The 21194-nt window shown below is 32.8% G+C and overlaps 1 protein-coding gene across 1 annotated transcript in view; it reads left to right on the top strand.

The window, feature by feature from the left end:
- The window catches only part of LOC132703495 (nascent polypeptide-associated complex subunit alpha, muscle-specific form-like), a 122286-nt gene that overhangs the window by 67820 nt on the left and 33272 nt on the right, over positions 1 to 21194 (top strand). Inside the window, exon 8 of the mRNA XM_060672794.1 lies at positions 19750 to 20040. Within this exon, the coding sequence (XP_060528777.1) occupies positions 19750 to 20040 (291 nt within the window). The remainder of the gene's footprint in view (positions 1 to 19749; positions 20041 to 21194) is intronic.

Below are 21194 nucleotides of genomic sequence, written 5' to 3' on the forward strand. Positions count from 1 at the left end.
GATAAGAAGCTATTGCATGTAGCCTCGCACAACTTTTTTATTTTTTAAATTTATGCAAAAACTTAATCGCAAATTTGTGTGATGGTAAAAACTCAGCGTCGATTTTCGCATTTGATATGTACCTTAATTTTGCAAAAACTAAATAGTACGCGTTTGTTCAGCATTTAAAATTAGTTTTAAGCAAATTACGTGTCTTGCATTTTCCTCACATCTCTTTTGAACTCTGGTACTCATTGCCCGTGAACTAACTGAAGAGTTTAAAATAGACCCAAAGAAGTACTGAAACCCCTTATTATGTGTACCAAATATCGCCAGAATATAATAATAATAATAGCCTACTATATTATTTTATATGTAATGTTGATAGTGCCAAATACACAAGCACATTCTCCAAAGACAGTGCAAATTAGGGATGAAAAAAAAAAAAAGAAAATGACTGCAAAACAATGCAATATCCAATTTTATTTGTTTGGTAAGCAGGAAGATGTACAATAATAATTTTATAAAGCAACACAGAGTCAAAGACAGGTTAAAAAACACCCTCTATAAGGTAACAGACCGTATAAGAAGACCTTGGGTCGGTGCACGCTGAAACATTGCTATTTTGACTGTTTCCACTATATTACACACAAGTTTATTGAACTCGTGAGCTCGTAATTTATTTGAACACTATATGCCCGCGGAAATATGTAAACTGAATTGAAATCATCAAATAAAATGTTACGCTCACCGAATAATTAATTTAAGAGAGCAGAAAGCCAAAGATGGCCACTCCTTTTCCTTTATTGGGAATGTAAATCATCCCAAACCACAAATTTATTACCATCATTGCATCATTAATCTCGTACCTGTAACGCAAAGCTGTGATTTCATCTGTTGAATCGCGCGCGCGCAGTCACAGACACTGACAAACCACCCAGTGAGTCTGCGGAAAACCAAATAGACGTACACCATCGCCTGTTGTTAATGGCAACATAATTCAACGCAAACTCAACGGCACTAACGATATGACATTTGGCCTTACGAATACATAATTTAAGGCGGAAATACAGATGTTAAGAGAAATTGGTGGACGCAAACATAATTTCATAAAATGGAAGGTATGCTCGAACTCTTGTTTTATTATTAACATGTTGAAAACCAAATCTCGATTCTGATGAAAATTTTTCTTCTCATAGCAATACAAGAAATAATTATGACAATTTGGTATTGGTGTTTTGTTTTGGCTTGATTATGATTCGTTGGGTTTCCTTTAGATACTACAGATATCAAGAGGTTTCTGTGTGCCAAACTGGGTGTTTTTTCTACCACTTGGGTGTGCCAGTATGATAACAAATAATTGTGCTTCCCTTCATAATTAGGCACCATTTTCATCTGAAAATTTTCTATAATATAGGTTTAATGTGGTGCAGAAGGCAATATATAATAAATCGAATTTTTTGTGGCTTCAAATGCCGCGGCAGATCTAAAATCAGCTGCAAGTTTTTGAGTGTGCCTAGTTCTCATTTATTAATATGAGTTAAAAATCTACTATAATATGCTACATGCTATTATCGTCAACTTTGGTATAGTAATAAAAGACGAAATAAAATATAATTTAAACTTTCAATGTAAATAAATAGAAAAAAAAACTACAAGAGGAACGAATAGACATACTCTCTGTCTTAACAGAATTGTAACTAGCTCCCTCAACATAATATAAAAAATTAAAAAGTAATCGCTAATGAGCGACATTTTGCTGAGTGTTATTTAGCTCAATAACATCATTTTAACGAGTTTAATATAGGATTTCTTTTTGGCACATTCATTACGGTACCAGAATATATACAAGTCTGGTATCGGGTTTTCTAGAACTTCTTGTTGTCAGTGGTTTGCTAAAAGTCAAATTATACGTGGTGTCAAAATAAAACAATCAACGGGTACCGTTATATAATTGTATCGAATTAACAATAATAACGGAGATCTTCCCAAAGAATTCACGCCGCGATGCTTTGCAAGTCAAATTGTATGTTTAGTTGAAACCGCAGCCGATGGTATAGAGCTCCGTCACGTTTGCCCGAAAGTTAATCACTTAAGTTGGCAGTCCCGCTGATTAAATACACTGACGACGACTAATTGCACCCCGAGCCTTTCCGCACTGAAATTGCTAAATTTTAGGGGATGTTAGCAAAATTGGTTTGGCTAGGAACAACGGACGGGAATTGCGAATTGCGTTTTATTAAGTCAAACGAGGATTGCGGGGTGTTTCCAATATTGGCGATTAAAGTCCAAAAGCCGAATTAGAATCGATTTACAAAGTGCCAGAGTAAACTCCGTATTATACCCTTAATACAACACTGTATAGCTTCGATCCGAACCGGTTTGTTAATGCCCCCTTAAGCTTCTTTCGTGCGAAACTTCTATTACGATTGTTCAGCAAGTTTGTCAACTATCAAAATTAATTACGCAACTCTTGTTTCTCTTTTTTGCCGATGGCGTTTTTATTTACTTGTCGATCCGGGAAAGATGGACGCCAACACAAGGGTGTGCTCCAAAACTTATTTTACAAGGTATACTCGAAGACACCAGAACGGACCTTTTGAAATAGTGGCCTTAGCTTCTCAATCAGTGGTCGACAACCTCTTCAATGTGTTGAGCTACTTTGTTAATTTTGGAATAAACAGTGAGCTGCCCCTTTGACTTACATATGACAATTTGTTTGTGGAATTTTGAAGCTTCTCTGATCTTTGCAGTTTGTATTTTTAAAATTAAAATCGTTGTGAGAGCTACCGGAATTGCCTCCGCGAGCTACCGGGGATAGCTAGCGATCGGCAGGTTAGCGACCTAGGTTCTAAATATCTCCTTTACTTTAAATAAAAAAAAACGTGCAATAAATCTTTATATCTTTATATTATAGCAGTTTATTATTTTTTATTATTCTTTAGTGTATTGCATTCTCTCATATAATATAATTATATGTGGGCAATTGTGTATTCATTTGACAGAAAAGAATTCTGCGTCTCATTGTCTGTTTGAAATACAAGGAATCATGTCGGGAGGTCATTAGAAAGTACAATCGATTAATGGTGGTCAGTATATACTTACTAAACCTACTAGTCTTCATCCCCAAACGTTCTTATTATTCGGGATGTAAAATTTATCAGTTCGTTGAAGTGGACATAAAAGAAGGCACAATTTTGGAAATGGTTGTTGTCTCCTACTTTCTACACGATTCAAGACTTATTTATTATCATTTTTAGTACAGCTATGTTCTATATACGTATATTTTTGAGTGTTAGTCATTTCTTTTTATTGTAAAAATATTTCATGCCTCTGTATATTCCAATCTTCTTTGCAGTATTGCTCGAAACTGATAAAGAATTTGAATTTAAATTAAAGTTCTATTTTTTTTTTTTTTGAAATGATACTTGACTTTTTTTATCAAAAATAAAATATTAATTGGAAATAATTGGTATAAATAAATATATTTTTCTGTCTTATACCACAGGGTATCTCTTCCGCCGCGTACTTTTAAAGTTATTCAAGAAAAATCGACCTGGTACTTTGTAGGAATGAAATGTATAGGAAATAGACAAATATTTGTTTATGTTGAATCCAAAACCGATCAATATTGAAATTGTTGAGATATAGCTTTATTAGTTGATCAGAAATATAATCTAAAACATAGTTTATATGAAATATATAGCGCTTATCTACAGAACATAGTTTAAAGTTAATTTTTCTTTGGAAGCGTCACTTTACCACGTCAGTTTCGTTTCCCACGGATCCAAGCAACTTCGTACATTTCAGGGATTTCACCGCGCGGGTTTGGGAGCAATCGGATGTTTTCGGAGATATTTCCCACGCTTTGAATTTTGACGTTTGTCAATTCGGACGGTCATGTTAGTGAATGTATTCGTGTTGTTTTGCGAATATGTACCCAAAAACTAACGGTCGTAGAAGAAGTAGAGTATGCAACACATTCGATAAACTTTTTTAGTCACTAGTTTATTGAACACCTGCTGCGCTGCGCTCCCCTCGTGTCAAATAAACTTATAAGTCAAATGCCGTTTATTTGTTGCCTAATATACTATTGCGTTATAGCGGAACGATTTTAAAAGGAGAATACTCTAGTACTCTGAGAATTAGGTCTTAGATAATAAAGGTAAAGGTCTAATCCTGTATTTTTGCCATTTTTTAAACGGTGCAACCAAAGTGGAAAGTGGTGAACTCTCACGAACTAACCGCAGTGCTGTCACAGATCATATTGAACGCCACCATTGAAATTACGGGACTTGCGCACATTATTCAGTTAATCCATCAGAACTATGATTAGAATTTGGTGCGCCCGAATTAAAAAAAAACGTCCTTGAGGGCTGTCAGTTATTTATGGTAAGCTTTAGAGACATGCATCTGTCTTATACGTATTTTATAAAATAATTAAATTAAGGAATTTTTAAATATTGAACGCCAAATTTTAATTAAGAATATGGTCGATGATTGACATGCGGGGCGAAAATGAAGTCGCATTTTACGTCTGCCAAAAAGCAATAAACAAGCTATATCCGTGAAGCTAAAGCACTGTTTGTTTTCATTGGGTAGAATGCAGCACTATCGGAGTTTATAATACAGATACAGAGCGGTATAAAGGCTGTTCGTAAAATGTTAACGGTTCAACGAAAGTAATTTATACCGAAGTAATAAAAAAAATGTGTGTCGTTGAGTGGTTTTTACTTTGTTTTGGCTATAACTCATGCGATATGGGGAGAGTCTTATTCTGTCAATGCGACTATAGTGTTATCGCCTTGGCAATGCTGTGGCGGATATTTCACAACAATCGTTCATTCGTTCGGTTGTTCATTCGTATTGTGAAATTGACCTTGAACTTTTATCGATGATAAAAAAATATGATTTACCTTTTCTTAGGAAAATGCAATAATTCATCTTTAATTTTACAGAAATCGATTTTCTTTTCTTGTCCTTCGTTTGCAATCATTGATTGTAATGAAAATTTCGGCCATTATACAAAAGAGTTCTGACGTGTCGCTCTGAAATTAACATCTAATTTAAAGCTATGTGACATCTGTGGTGCCGTATAATTAGATCCGACCAAAATGTATTATTTTATCTGTGTTCATTTCCCTGCGGAGGGTCAGGTCATTCTGTCACGTTTTAAAATATTTAATTCAGTTGCATAGCTTGCAAACAATTGACATGTGACATGTAATGCAAACGAAACCAAAAGAGCGGCTTAAATTAAAATTATTAAATTATTTCCATATTTTGTTGGTGCACTATTTGATGTAACTTTAATTTAAATTTACTAATTGTAAACTTTATTTAATTTAGTAGTTTTTTCACGATTTTGTATGATACGATTCTATTGAATTCGAATGCAAAATTTAACCCATAATTTATTCGTTAAACTTCGATTTCCAATTTAGCTAATTATGTGGGTAGTTTGTTGTTAGTCCGAAAAATCAATGATATTAATTTTTTCTCTTTTTAATTTCAGGTGAGTACCTTGGGAAGGATATGACGTGAGTATAGTGCCATAAGCGTTTTTAGAGTACATAGATCCCCTCCTTAAGAAAGCAAATTAATGCTCTAAGATGCTTTAAAATATAAACTGATTTTAGTATTACATTGGTGTCACTTAGTACTGAAAATGATTTTTACTTAACTCAAAAACATATTGTTTCTAGTTTGATATGATTTTCTCTCTGTCACAGAAAAGGCAGATTTTATGCTGTGTTTTTGTTATTATTTCCTCATCTTTGATTTAAAATTATTTTTTAATTACTTTTTTCTATTCATTGATCATCTGCTTACGTGATTTAATTGCAGATCCAAATGTATAATGTAAAGGGTTTTTAACAGCTTGACAAAATTCAAGTGAAATTTTAATTATTTTACCAAAATGCTTAACCATAGCTCTCCTTTCTGCATATGAAACAATCTAATAAATTCGAGAATTTGCAAAAAGGTCCTTGTACGGAAGCCACTGTGTGTGTATTTATTATATAATATGGCAGCAATACAAAAACACAAAAAAAGGACTGCAAGTCTGCAATTGAATATAAGTTCAAACTTCATCTTATTTATTTATAAAACTCGTAAACGCAGAACCCACCCCTAAATATATTTCTTGTGATTTATTGCGCTCGCACCTTTGGGAATCAAATAGTCTCTCGAAAATTCGAAATAGGACCGTATTGAAGTCAATGGTCATTTTTCCGAGTGGAGATAAATTGTATCTAATATTTAGGGGAATGAATGTCAACGCTCCCCTCTCGCCTTACTCGCGCTCGTGCTTCGGGCGATATTCATCCAATTCATCCAAGGGTAAGTCCTTCTATGTCGTGAGGAAACCAGAATTCTAAATGCAGTTGTGTTGACAAAACGAGTAATCTCAAAAGAGAGAGAGAGACAATATAATATCGTAATTCCGATCGTATCGACCCGAAAACGTACATGTCTAGTGACATATTGGCCGGACAATTAACATTGATTTTGAAAACGCAGCATTAATCACAAAGTGATCCAATGTAGCTTGACTAGCACTGACCTGACCAAAGCCAAGCGTTATTTTTAGCACATGAGCGACGATTTAAAATGTACGTATATATTTGACTCTAATTAGTAAACTAAATCATTAATGAATATCATCGTTACTTATTTTTTAGAAATAATAAGTTAGCTTCATATTATTGAGTCATGGATCCTTAAAATATGTTATTCAATTTTTAAGATTTCAAGATTCGGATGTCTTTAACCACGCCCCATTAGTAAAGGAAAAAGTAACATTGTAAATCGCTTTTTTCGTTAATTTAATAAGAAAGAAAATAATAACTTTTTATAGACCCCAGGTGTCGCACAAATTTTCATTTTTAATTCAATTTCGAATCTTCCATTTTTAAAACAAATTTTTAGTGGTTATAGGAAAATATTTTCATCAATTTCTTATGATTCATTTCAAGAGGATTTATTCTCATACACCTTACCCATGCTTGGGATCAACTACACTTTAATGGCATTGTTGTTGCCGACTTTTTTTCTTCTATCTTTTTTTTTTCTAATGAGCACAGAGATTTGTGAAATATCAAACGAGTTTTGAGTAAGTGACATTTTCAGAATCGTTCGAGTCGGCTTTGTAATAAGGAAGTAACAATAATGTTTTTTCGGGCCTAATTAAAAGTTTAGTTTGGCCACCACACTCGTCACCATTATTCCCACCGCTTTAAACTTTCAATAAGTTTAATCAAAAATACTTGCCTATAAACCTAATCTAAACCTGCATTTGTTTAATAATAATGTTTTCGGATAAAGAAATTGTCAAATTCGGTCCAGTCTTTGCAACGGATATTTCACATTTAAAACGTAACTTATTCGTCGGACTGAAAAAACTTTTTAGAAACTTCATTGACACTAAATTTGAATAGGTTCAAAAAAATTTTTAGTATTTGATAATTTGTGATTTAATCTATAAACGATCTACCAAAAAATGTTGACGAAATTTATCCAGCAATCTCAGCCCACAAAGGGTAAATAAAAACTTGGTGATTTACGTACGTAAATATTTAGACGTCGAAACTTTACGCTCGTCGGAAAATGCTGACCAGCTGCGCATCGGTTAAATCTTAACAAAACTTAAAGCCGAGGAGTACTGGTAAACATTAACTTTGACTTTTATGTGTTTCGTAGACAGTTTTCAGCTCGTCCGATATTTTCAAAAGTGGATCCTGTCGGGATGCGAATTTACGATTATGGAGGAGCACGAAATAAACCTTACGAAAATACATTTTGTATAATTAAAACATATATTTTTAAAGTCCAGAAATCTAGTATTACAAGAAACCCGCAGGCCCATGGTTCCTTCTAAACTGATACACCTGAAAATGTCAGAGAACTTCCTTAAATTATCCCAAAGTCGACCTGAAATTCGTTTTCGATTATTCTTCATTTTGCTTTAAGTGGCTTTCGATTTATAATAAAAAATGTCTGTTCAGACAATTATCAAATGTAATCGTTTCAAAAGTATTATTTTATTATATTATTATAACGAATGACTTTCAAAGTTTTTCGTAAAAAAAGTGTAGAGTTTCTTCATTTGCTGGAATACTCAACAGATATTGTTCTACACATATAAAGTTCCCCTCTTTGTTAAAGGAAATCTAGAAAAGTTAAATCAATAAATTGGAACCATGCAGCCGCTGTCTTTTTTTTGCTCTTCTCGTTAAACACTGGGACTTTTAAAAAATATGTATTTCATTAAGTAATATACAGTTGCAAAGAAAGAATGAACCATATAATATATTGACAGCCCAATGAGAATGAATGTTGAGAAACAAATGAACAAAAAGTTTAATAGCTGTCTGTTTACTGTACAATTGTTATTTATGTCGGATAATTCGATCGTAACTTGCTGCTGGAATAACAAAAAATGACGGAATCAATTTCATCATCGCAAACATTCATAAATAATTGGGAACTTGATCTTTAACATTGTCAGTTACTGTGTATATTAAAGTGTAATAACTATACCAAAATTTTCTGTACCTCGTTCCTTTGGAAGGTGCAGTAAAACCGTTAAACCTTTAAGAAGCCATTTACATCCAAGTCAATTGTGTTTCCGCTGCCTGTATATTCCTGGTATTTTTATTTTATATTTATATTTTCATATTACATGTATATTATATTTTAATTTGTATTCAATTTAACTGTTATATTTCTTATTGCTAGCCACTCCCATAACCACTTAAGTTTTGATAAATTCTAGAACTAAGCCGAACCCATCATATTCACAGATTCTGGAAAAATACCACAGATTTTGTGCAGGTTAATGTAATTTTTAAGTACGTGCCATTATCACGATCATCCCATATTATTTTAGGTACATTCGGGAACATTTATAGCACGAAATAAGTGCTACGTATCTTATAAAAACGGGTATAATTTCAAAATTAAGTTGATATAAATAATTTTCTACAAATTAGCGTTCACCGTTGAAGAATTTTGCAGCAAAAAAATTCACGCTTCGACGGCGACAACCACATTACATGCAATTACGCTTCCAACCGTTTATAAATTCATTTTAAGGCGATTTTTCTTTAAACATTGCATGTCAAACCAGGGTTTCGCACATTACCGGCCAGTGTGGATGTCGCGAGGCAAGAATTTGGATAAGTACCGCTGCTGCTGTTAAAGCTGCATTATACGTTTATTCTTCTTTTCTATTTATAGAAGAGAGTGCAATTTAACTAAGAAAACAGCCATAGGACGACTGTGACACGTCATTTAATCAAGCCAAGTCAAATATAGTATACAGGGTATTCGCAAAGTATTTGCAAAAACTTTTTATCTGAAACTTCATAACTTTAGATTCGTTAAACACCACGAGTCGACACCAGCGTTTCCAGTATTTTAGTCATGAACTGGGAGCCATGGGATGGTTTTCTTTGGATATTAAAAACAGTGATAGTATTTTGACGTTTATCGGTTCTGGTGACTGTATATCCATCACGTCACTCATACTTATTATTTTGCAAAAATGTAGTGATCGTAAAAAGATTATAGACAACACATTTATAAACCAAAGTGTCGTTTGTGCGATAATAAAACTATTAAGATAAAATGATCAAATGAATTGTGAAATGATTTTTTGGTTATCTTCTAATATAACATAGTGTGATGCTTAAATTCTTTCTTCGGGCAACAGCTTTTTGTTGAGGATTTTTTAAGGTTTACAATATGTGAAGAATTTAAATCTTTTACCATAAACTGACTCTGAAGGAATCGACATAACCAATCCTTCTGGGTGACGCAATTCCCATTTTTATTTATTTGCTAAGGTTTGTAAGGATTTGATGTAGGCCAGGTAATATTCTAAAGGTGCGTTGGTTCGCAGAATATTTACATTTATTATGCTGGACCTACCCAAAAATTTTAGTCCTTCCTTGACATTCCTTTGACAAAGTTGGCCAATTTTCAACTATGTGCCGTTTTCTAAAAGACGAATGTACAGTGTATATTTTATTTTTCCGTAAGGTATGTGGTATTCGATAATAAATGAATTCTTAAAATAGGAGGCGGCGTACGGTCCACATTTTAGGCTTTCGAAGTGTCAGAATTCGTCGGAAATAAATTATCGCGTTCGCTGTGGTTTTAAAATGCAGATTCTCAAGTTGTATACGATTAATAAAGAATCGGGATAAACAGTTGTCCATATTGAATATTTTAAATGTGCTAGCGTCAGTCCCAATTTTGTTTAAGACACTGAGTATTTAATGTATGTCTTAAAATTTTAGTACCGTCCACACAGAGGAGAAGTACCAAAAATTGTAGCTAGCTTTGTTGTCACATATGCAGATGCTATATATTTTTGATTTTTGGTTCAGAATTAGGTCAAACCATAATTGGAATTTTCATTTTTTCTAGTATGACCTAATTAATAATAATCGACATACCGATTTCCATTTCTTGATTTCTTTTTTTGGTGGACAAGATATTCGTTGTTTTTCATGACTTGGATGAATACGCAGCAGACTGTAAAAGTTGAAATTTTGGTTTTTGGTGCATATCCGTTCAGGTTTATATTATAACCAATCGACCATATGTCGTCGTCCGTCTGGCAACCTCGTTACCCCCACAGTTCCGCCGTCTCGTGTTCATTTTATTTGCTAAGAGATTAAATGTCCTTCGAAAAGGGAACCGCGAGGTGGATATTGCGTTACAAGAACGGAGGCGGATTCCGCAAAAAAAAAAAGAATAGGAACGCAACGCCAGTTGTTGCCGATTAGTTACCGATCGGCCATATTCTTTTCGCAAGCGTGGAGTGTCGGTTGCGCGCGCGGCACCACTTTATGGTAAAAATAATTGGATACCGTTTGAACGGGAATGCGTAAAAGTCGGTATTCCGATACGCTCGATTATGGTTGCGGAACTCTTGATTAAATTAAACTACTGCCTTAAATTACTAAATAAAATGTTGAGTACGATAAAAAGGTAGTTCTGCCTTTGGTATCCGTCTGAAGTGAGTAAGTGGAGATTTAAATAGTAGAGCAAAAGAAAGGAAATTAAGCAGCCCAGAGTACTTGACATGACTTAAGAGGTGGCCCAACAATCGCGAAGCCTACTCGCAAGCTACTAATTATCCCAGATTATTTTTGGATATTTAATTTTTTTTTTATTTAAAGAGGTTCGTTTGATGGTCTGTTGCTTTTATAGTTTAACGAATTTATATTGTACCATTCTCCTTCTTCTGAACTTTTACAGCTCTAGAGGTACGGTTCTCGCAAACTCTTTATTACACAAAAAACCATTATGATGGAGATTTTTTTTTTGTAACTTACATAACAGTGATTAAAACGAGTCTCTCTTGACAACCTAGGTATGACATTTTCATGGCAATATTAACTGGTTGAAGGGTACCCAAAAGCTGTATTCGTGAAGATGATTTTAAGAACAATTGATTTTTGTTAGACCTTTTAATAAAATTTTGATATTTTGATTATACTATACACGCTTAAAATAAAAATTATTTAAATTATTATTATTTAAATATATTTTTTCTGGCATATTTTAATTTTGAGATGTTTTTGTTCCAATTGAAGATATGTCGTTATGTATGATTTTTGACGATTTCAAGTACGGACACCACTGAAAAAAAAACTTGAAAATGGATGTTGGTGCTTAGAGAGCAGGTGCCAAATTTCATAAAATATGTATTTGAGAAGTTCTTAGTTATGCTAAAGAACAGATTACTGTTTTTTTAAACTTTAACATGCCGTAACTGAAAAATATACATACTTTTACCTGAGGTTGTAACACAAAATTTTAAAAGCTCAAAAAAGGTTTCTTTTTTTTGTGAACACCGAAACGTCCCTAATTTATTTAAAAGTTGAAACAATTACGGGGCCTCTTGGGTAACATGAATACCATCAGTGCATCATTTCGATTTTGCGGGCGCGCACATCATTTTCACGAGTCATTATATTCTTTTCTAAGAACGTATAAAGGACATGCAACAAAACAAATACCCAATTTTAAAATATAATTTTTCAATTTTATTCAAAATATTTACGTTTTGTCTTGATTTTATCTAGATTTGTTTAAAATTAATGGTCGGAAGACGAATTTGAAGACATTGTTTTTTTTTTCGTAACAAATTTGTGCATTCCATTCAATAATATGATGTTTTTAAATTAAATTAACTATGAGGAATGAATCGAGCTTTCAGCGAGATCATGTCTTACAAACCGAGCAATTTTCTTAACAATTTATTTTAAAAGCTTTTTGCTCGTTCTTATTTGAAGCATGTCAATATATATATTGAGTTCCGAAAACTCAAGTGTTTCGAAGAAATTAAAATAATGTAAATAAAAAAAAATCTTATAACTTTATCCTTAGGATTTTGAATTAGAACACGAAACTTTCAAATTGTCGAAATGTCAAGTTGAAATTATTTTAAAATTACGAATTATTAATCTTATTTTTTTATAATTTTACCTATTCCTATATTATCTATATATTTCACAGGCTGCTGTCATTAGTAAGCATGTACTTTAACGTATAATCAAGAAAATGTTATTGTTAAATAAAAACATTTCTCTTTCATTTAAAAAATTGAGCGGCGTTAACGTTTTGTTAGTGTCAAGACGCCACTTCAATTGAATTACATTTCGCGCTATCTCGTTAGCAACCGTTCCACCCTGGTCTTTAAAATGGGACAGTTGAGACGATTCTCCGCGGTACGTGGTGGTACCGTCATTACGTGCCGTCGGATAAAAATCGCAATCAATTAAATTCGCTCACCAAGGGGCGATCATTCGAGCGGGTCCGCTTATCTTCGCGGATCGGCGGTCGAAGATGGTCTTCTGCTTCATCTTTCGGTACCAGCCACCTGCGGATCATCTGCAACGAACGGTGACGGCTGCCGCCGCCTGGGGGGTTCATCGAACCAGTGCACGTTACGGCTGTTGAACAACGCCACACCGCCACAACCCATTACGGTAACAACACCGCCAGAGGGCGAGCGCTAATATTTTGGCAGGATGGCACATTTCGTCACCAATTTTCCTTGCAACCGCTCTTATTTCTATAAACATAATTTGGATTGATCTTTTGGAAATCGGGATTTACCGAAGCATTTTATACAAGCAGTTTGTTATGGCATGCAGTATGCAGCAGTCATATGCAGGTAGGTCTCTGAAAAATGCACCAAGACTCTATTTTGCTTCAGTTTAAAGTCATGCCCAACTGAGACTATTTAACAAAAGAGTGAGAAGAGAGAAGTACTATTAGGGATTTTTTAAAAATAAATTGGCAACGAATTCTTATTCTTATTCTTAGAAAACCCAACTTTACCGACATGTATAATGTTTCAATACTGGGTGTACATCGTTGTTAAATCTTTGGTTATGGTTTGATTTTGATATTTTTTTTGTTGGATAGATCTCTCAAAAACGCACCAAAACTTCATGTTTCTTATTACATCAACCTGAAGCTAACTGGGAATAATTTTTGATGTAAAATTGCGAGAGTGTTATTACGGATTTCTTTAAGAATGAAGTGTCAACGAATTCTTATTCAGGACCACATAAAACCTAACTATACTAATTTCCTTAAGCATTACTCCTGTAGAATGTTTGTTTATGGCTCAATTTTGATAATTCTTTTTTTTTTGTTGGATAAATTTCACTGAAACACACTAACCTAACCTAACTAAAAATTAAATATGTTTAGAGAGGATTTGATATGAACTAAACAAACTTTACAACTCTGTATTTTTTTAATTAAAAAGATTTTAAATTCTCATCAAATAATAAAAATCGACGTCGGTAAACTGTTTCCTTCGTAAAACCACGTTTGCTATCGAGAAGCGAATTTTGGACAGTCAAATTCATTCGTTAATTTATGTTTTAAATTTGTTTACATTGTATTTTTGGAATGCTAAGATTTATTAATGCTGTTTTAAGATAATACAAAAAAATTAATGTCCTTAAGAAGTGTTTTTATCATTTTTTTTTTAATTTGAATAATTAAAATTTGAAGATCTTAAAATCACATACAAAATAATCGTTATTTACAAGGTTTGCAATATTCATTGTTTGAAAACTTTGAAAACTTTAGTCATTGGTCTAGTTACTTTTAGGTAGCCCTGAACACGAATGTGTGTCCCTAAAAGTACTTCTCGATTTTCTGCTTCAAAAAAATGTGTCAGTTAGCCAAGACTTTAGTCGATACTATTCGGAAAAACCGTTTCATTTCTCTTTGGTAACATCTAATCAGCAAAAGAGAATTTTCAAAATTGAGCCATAAAGGAAGGAAGTATAAGGAAATTAGTATAGTTAGGTTTTATTTATGAATAAGAATTAATTGACACTTTATTTTAAAAGAAATTCGTAATAACTGCTATTCCATCCAACAAGAAAGAATTATCAAAATTGAACCATAAACAAACATTCTCCAGGAGTAATGCTAACGTCCGCGATATTTCGAGCACAATGTATTGAAACATTATAAAAATTGGTAAACTTGGGTTCTAAGTACCACTGAATGAGAATCCGGTGCCATTTTTTTTTAATGCGTAATAGTACTTCTTTCTTCCCTCTCCTTTGTTAAATAATCTGAGTTGGCCATGACTTTAAGTCGAAGCAATAAGCAAAACAAGGTTTTAGTGCATTTCTCAGACGCCTATCCAACAAAAAAAAATTATCAAAATCTGACCCTAAACAAAGATTTTACAAGCGTGTACAGTTCTTAAGTGGGACACACCGTGTCTAGTCTTTCTAATACGTCATCTGAGACTGTAAGAAAAGCGATTAAAACGACTGGTGATCAAATTAAATTGTATTCAGAAATTAATATAAAATGAACGTAAAACTGAGATGATTGGTCGGTTTTAATGAAAGTAGAATCCAGCAGAAGAGTGTTGTTGACTAGATTCTCATATTCCGATACAAGTGAATTACGTTTTAAAAAAATTGCTGTTTATTCCCTTGTTATAAGGGGACTGCGCCCATCAGGATTACTTTGGTTTGTTGGAACAGTAGTACGATTCCTACGTTTATTCCTCTCTGAATTCCTCCTTTTCTGGAGTGGGTTTCCCCCTGCGGCTGATCTTTTCGTTATAAATTGCCTATTGAATAGAAATAGCGAAATTCAAATGTATCCTTAAAAATAATTTGTTGCTTCTTATCTATTACGCTATTAAAAATTTTCTTTTTTGAGATATTTTTTTTTTATTGTTTTTTAAAATTCCTAATTTTAAAGAAGTTTCGAGTTGTTACTTTTTCAATAATTATAGGTAAAATAAGTCACATACCCACCAAATCTAATGGAAGAATGTTCGCTTGAACGAAGTAGAAGCCTGATTGGTCTCATGTATTTCGGATTTTAATTCGAGGAACCTACAAAAAATAAAAAAATATGTATTTTCATTTCTGATTTGGTTTTATCAGTAATACGATTTACTGTAAACTGGTCGTGATGAGGGTTAAAAACAGGCGCGCTTATAGAAAACAATTATTTGATATTTAGAATAACACAAGCAAGGGCAAACAAAATAGGTTGCGATAATATTCCTACCGCTTTTTAAATTAATGGAAAAGAAAATGTTTAATCGGCAGTTAACTCCATATTTGTATAAAAATGTACATTAATCTGCTAAAGTATTGATCGTTAAAGATAATTGCTCATTATCTGAAATGACAAATATTTCCAAAGGGGTACAAAAACTTGCGCGCGTAATCCATTTTAACAAACGATCTTTAATCTAATCGCGTTCCGGTAATAGGAAATGAGTCGCTATTTTAATGAAATTTTTTGAATCTTTTGCCTTATATAGATATCGCCGCGGAATAGAAAACAAGCCAATATTCTCGATCGTTCGTTCTTTTAGTCGCCTCAAAACTCCTAATTGAGTGGAGCTTAAAAATCAATGACGCGGATTGCAGCTAAAATGAGTACTGAGTCGTTTCCGATATTTAAAATATCAATTTTTTTTTAAAGTCATTTAAATTTCTTCTCGAAACGTACACAAAACCATATTAAAAAAAGTTTCGGACATTTAAAATATTATAATAAATATTTGTGTTTGTAAAATATATTTTGAGAATTTCATATTTTGAGGCGTACCTTGTAGCCCGTTTAATAGCAAACTATATATTTTATGATGTCTTATCTTGGAATATTATTCCATTCTTCTGTAAACCTGGCCTTAAATTTTTCCTTGAAAAATTGGCTATGCCCACACGTCGCTCTAACTTATCGCACAGAGGCACTATCGGGTTCATATCTTATGCCGCAGTAGCTGCCGAAGGTTAAATATATTTACCATTCCTACAAGACTTTAGCCATATGTTTCGGATAATTATTCTGTTGAAACATGCAACGGCCAATTTTTATATACTAGGCGTCTATTGTTCCCTCAGCATGTGACCCGTAATGATATTTGAAAAAGCCAGATGCTGACATGTATTCCCAAATTACGACATCCATGCTTAATGGTTGATCGGAGATACTTCGGTTTGAATGCTGTTTTCGTTTTTCTCCACATGTATTCTAAAATATTAATTTTTGTTTCGCCAGTGAATATCATATTTTACCAAAACTCTGTAGGCTCTGTAATATACTTTTTTCCAAAATGCAATTATTTTTTTATCGCTATTCGACCAGTGTACAATTCCAGGCAAGCAATTACCCGGAGTTTATCGTTTATTTAATATAGAACTAGTTATCGGTGTAATTAGAGCGTTTGTTCCTAATTAATACTCACACAAATCAAAATCTCTCATGTATTAACAGAAAATATTTAGTATGACTTTTTTGATGGATACTTAAACTATTAGATTATAAGAAAATAAGCGCTTGTGAAATTATGTTATTTTCCATTTCAACAAAGTTTTTAAAAATGTACATTTTTCAAATGGCACTTTGAAACGGTAACAGATATCGATTTTTGTCATTATGACACCGACATTAGTCTATTTCCTTTAGAAAAAGAAGTTTCCTCCTAAAGGGGGCCTATTCTGTAAAGTCCTTAAATATGTTTAAAAATTATTTGTAATTGTTCGATGCAATTGTTAAAAATAAAGTTTTGGATATTCATGGACCTCTTAATGGCTATACCTACTTTGTTCACATCGCGTGGCAAAATGTCTAATCATAAAAGCGTTCTGTAATAATTTATATAATTTTATTTGTTATATATTTAACTAAAATTTATAATGGAAGACCAACTTAAAAAATAATTTCGTAACTTCAGTTGTAACGAATATGTGCATTATAGCAAGAAAAGTGTTAACGACACCATCCATAACTTCGAACATGACTTCAGGTGAAAATAAGGATGATAACTTAACTCTATTATTTTTTTGTTTTTGTCTTTCTAAATTCTTGTTTATTTTTAGTTTTATTACTGATTGTTTACTAACCCGGATATCGCTGTAGCTTGTTTTTCCATTTTACATATTATAATATCTACGGATAGACTTATATATTGCACAAAGATTCCACGCACCCCCTTATTTCAAGCGCAAATGTTATATGTTTACTGGGGATATCACGGGCTGTTAATATATGAAAAACTATTGTGCAGCTGCTCGAATTCCGTAATAAAATTATTACTATTAACGTCCTAACCGGGCTTGCTCCAGTTTTCTATTCTTCGATATTATAAAAGTAATTTCGTTTTATACAAAGTCACACGTCATTAATTTTTTTCTCTTTAAATATAACACAATGCTTTCGTCATTTTCTATTTTATTATGCAGTCTTGCTCTAGTTCACTGGCATGTTGGTGCCGTGACCGAATACGTAGAAAAAAGAGTGCGAACTAAGACGTGCTTGGACGATCCGAAGAACAACAATTGTTTATTAATGTTAACGTTGACGGCAAGCCGTCCAATAATTTCGCTAGATCAATGAACGGCTGTGCATAACGAAAATTTCCATTCGTTGATGCAATACTTATTGCTGGGTTCGTTTATTACAAAGTATGATTTCAATAAAACTGTAATTATTACGATTCGTACGGTATACAGACTGTGTTCATTAAAGGATTTCTTTTCTACGTTTTTTTATATGAGGTGTGCATATTAGATTAGTTTTGGTCAGTTATATACGAAGACGGAACTTCTTTACAGCTGACAAGCAGCGTGTAGTTATAAAGGAGGAGACTTTATAAAAATTTTCAATTTCGCTCAAAGCCGTTGAATAGAAAAAATATTTAGCCATTTTAAATGTTACGGTTACCGCTATTTTTTAATTTAAGTTTTCTTTACCGACGCTGGACCGCAGAAAATTAAAATTCAATTACTAAAAACATTGACAAATCAATGGTGTAGGTAAAGTCTGTTCATAGATATGAGAAAGTGACTAACTAATACGAATTAAGGAAAGACCCGGGCAATCTGTAAGAATGAAATATGGCTCAACAGGTCCGTACTTTGCTTAGAATTTAATTATTTGGGGTTTTGTTAGGAAAGATACTAAACAATATTCATTTATTTATGTATGTATTTATGTTTAAATCTAAAATAAAATTACAAATTATTTTTATTACCTACTTAAATTACTTAAAATTATTCACATAATATATCAGTATCACTATCCCTATCATCGCGTGTTCTAATTATTATTTGTTCTATATTATTTGCAATATGGATATACGATTGTTCGGTTTTTTCTATATGTTTAACAGAATTTGCCCAACTTTGTTGAGGGATGTTAAAAACTTCGGTTTCTATAAGTTTGAGGGCATTGGAGTTAACACGGGGAAAACATTGTTACGACCAATGGCAAATTTCAGTTGGTGCCAAACATGTTCAATGAGTAGATTTTTTGCATAATTATCACAGACGTATTCCTTTTGTAGGTTCAAGCTTTGTAGAACCTCAGTTAATTGCTTTTTGGTATAATCTTCGTGAAGATAAATGTCGTTATTATACTTGTAGTTTTGGATTGTTGGTTTTGTGTCACATGAGGAAGGGGTTTTAGTCAACTGTCCACTGTGATAACTTGTATTGTCCATTACAATTACGCTATTAGGTGGAATGTTTGGAACTAATTTGTTTTTAAAACAACCTTCAAATAAATCAGCGGTGGTGTCTTCAGGGTAATCCAGAGAAGAATCTTTAATATTTTTCGCAGACAGAGAAAGCCCATTTGGAATCCAACCATCTTTACAGTCGCTAGCAGCATATACGTATTTTTCTGCCATATATTATATTTCATTTGCATTCACTGCATTTTTTATGTATTTTCGATTCAATTTTCAATTACCAATACCAAGTACTAGAAGAGAATATTTTGCCCGATTAAGACAATGCACCTGAAACTAGGTGAACAAAGGTGGATGTGACTGTACTTCCGGTAGACGTTTTTTTTTTAAGACTTTTTTCTTATTCTACACTGCAAATGTACTAAATACTTGTGTAACAAAGGTGCAATTGTATGAAAAACTTTCATCATATGGAATAACCAGTGGCGTAGGAAGGAACTGAATATTTATTAAATAAAATTGTTTTTTTGCTATTGTTCAGTAGCAAGGTACTTTTGTAAAAAAGATTATCATTTATAACGCCGCAATGGGATAATTATCTCAAATTAAAAATGTGGCCCCAGTCCGAATCAAAGTAAAAGTTGTAATATATCTAAAGTTTTTTAAGTTACTCTACATTTATTGCCTTAAAATTTGAAATTGTTTGTTTCACACCAAGTTTGTAATACTTTTTTTTGGTTTAATTTGTATGTTTTTTCTCGTTGCAGAGAACATAGAAAGGGTCAGCAAGCGGCTAGCCCGGTGGGCCCAGTATAGAGGTTCTAGCGATAACATTTCGGTGATTGTGGTGTTCCTAAAGGAACCATCGAAGATCGCAGCGGAAGCCCATCGTTGGGCAAACCGCAACGGTCCACCATTTAACACAATGGATACCGGTGTCGATAACGCGAACAACCCCTTCACGAATTCGAATGGCGCCGTCGCCAACGATAATATCCATTTGCAGAAGCAAAACGAAAGCCTGCTGCTAAATATCACAGACAATTATAAATCGAATGGTAAGTTTGATAACGCTGTCATATAACCAATAAACTTTTATTTTGACTTATCCGATTTGAGGTTTCATTCTAATATGTTTCGACGATGTCTTAAAAATTTTTAACCTCGCGTTCGAATATTTATGTTTAAATTGGCGACTTTGCGCTTCTTATAGAAGTGATTATGTTTCGAATTTTTAAATGCCACTTTTGTTTTATGCTGCTTAATGTGTGGGATAATTTTTTACGAACATCCTCTCCTCAGTTTTCACAGGTAATATAGATTAAAGTATATTTAAGTATATTAAAAAAAAAGGAACGTCATTGGATAAAACTCACTTTATCCTCTGTACTTGTAAATTACATTATGTCTCTTAAAATAGTACTAAGAATTTGTTTTGTTTTGTCTGTTAGTCCGTGTTAACTAGTTCATTTTTCTAAATAATAAATGTTTTGACTATTAAATAATTAAATATTAACCAAGTTAAGCATATTTCAAATTATATCTGGCAGAAATTTTATGCAAGCCACTCGGTTGTAACTTGTCAAGTTTGGGCACTTTCAATTGACCACGAAAAAGATGTAATTTTTAATATTTTGGTCATTTATGTTATTTTTGATTTTTGATATTTCAATCTAAATTATTTTGCTTAAAATTTTAAATTAAAATTATTTTAACGTATTGAACAATACATGCTTCTTATACGGTCCCTAACATACTTTCAAAATCTGAAAACTTAATTAATTAACATAAACGTCAAAACTTGAATATCATTGTCGCCACTAGTGCTGTTGCTGGGCAATTGACCACTTCTAAATTGACTAGTCAAGAAATGTTTTAAATAACGTCTCGCAATTGTAGAGTGTTATCTATCATTTAATAATAATATGTATTTTATAATAAATTATTATGCTTATGTAATGCCCAATTTACACATAACACTCTTCAAGGAATATACGAATACGATACTTAGCGATTCGGGGACTCCCAATAATAATATCGACTCCATTTGGTTCTCAGAATGACGCGACGGCGACGTAACGCACAATATAAATAAATAGAAATAAATAAATATTTTTATTTATTTCTATTCTATTCTATATTTTTTATATATAAAATTAGGTTTTTTTTGTAAATATTTTAACCTAGCTTTTATAAATCCTAATTTAATTAA

Source organism: Cylas formicarius, unplaced genomic scaffold, assembly GCF_029955315.1.
Source record: "Cylas formicarius isolate icCylForm1 unplaced genomic scaffold, icCylForm1.1 PGA_scaffold_6__28_contigs__length_40554024, whole genome shotgun sequence".
NCBI classification, from domain to species: Eukaryota; Metazoa; Arthropoda; class Insecta; order Coleoptera; family Brentidae; genus Cylas; species Cylas formicarius.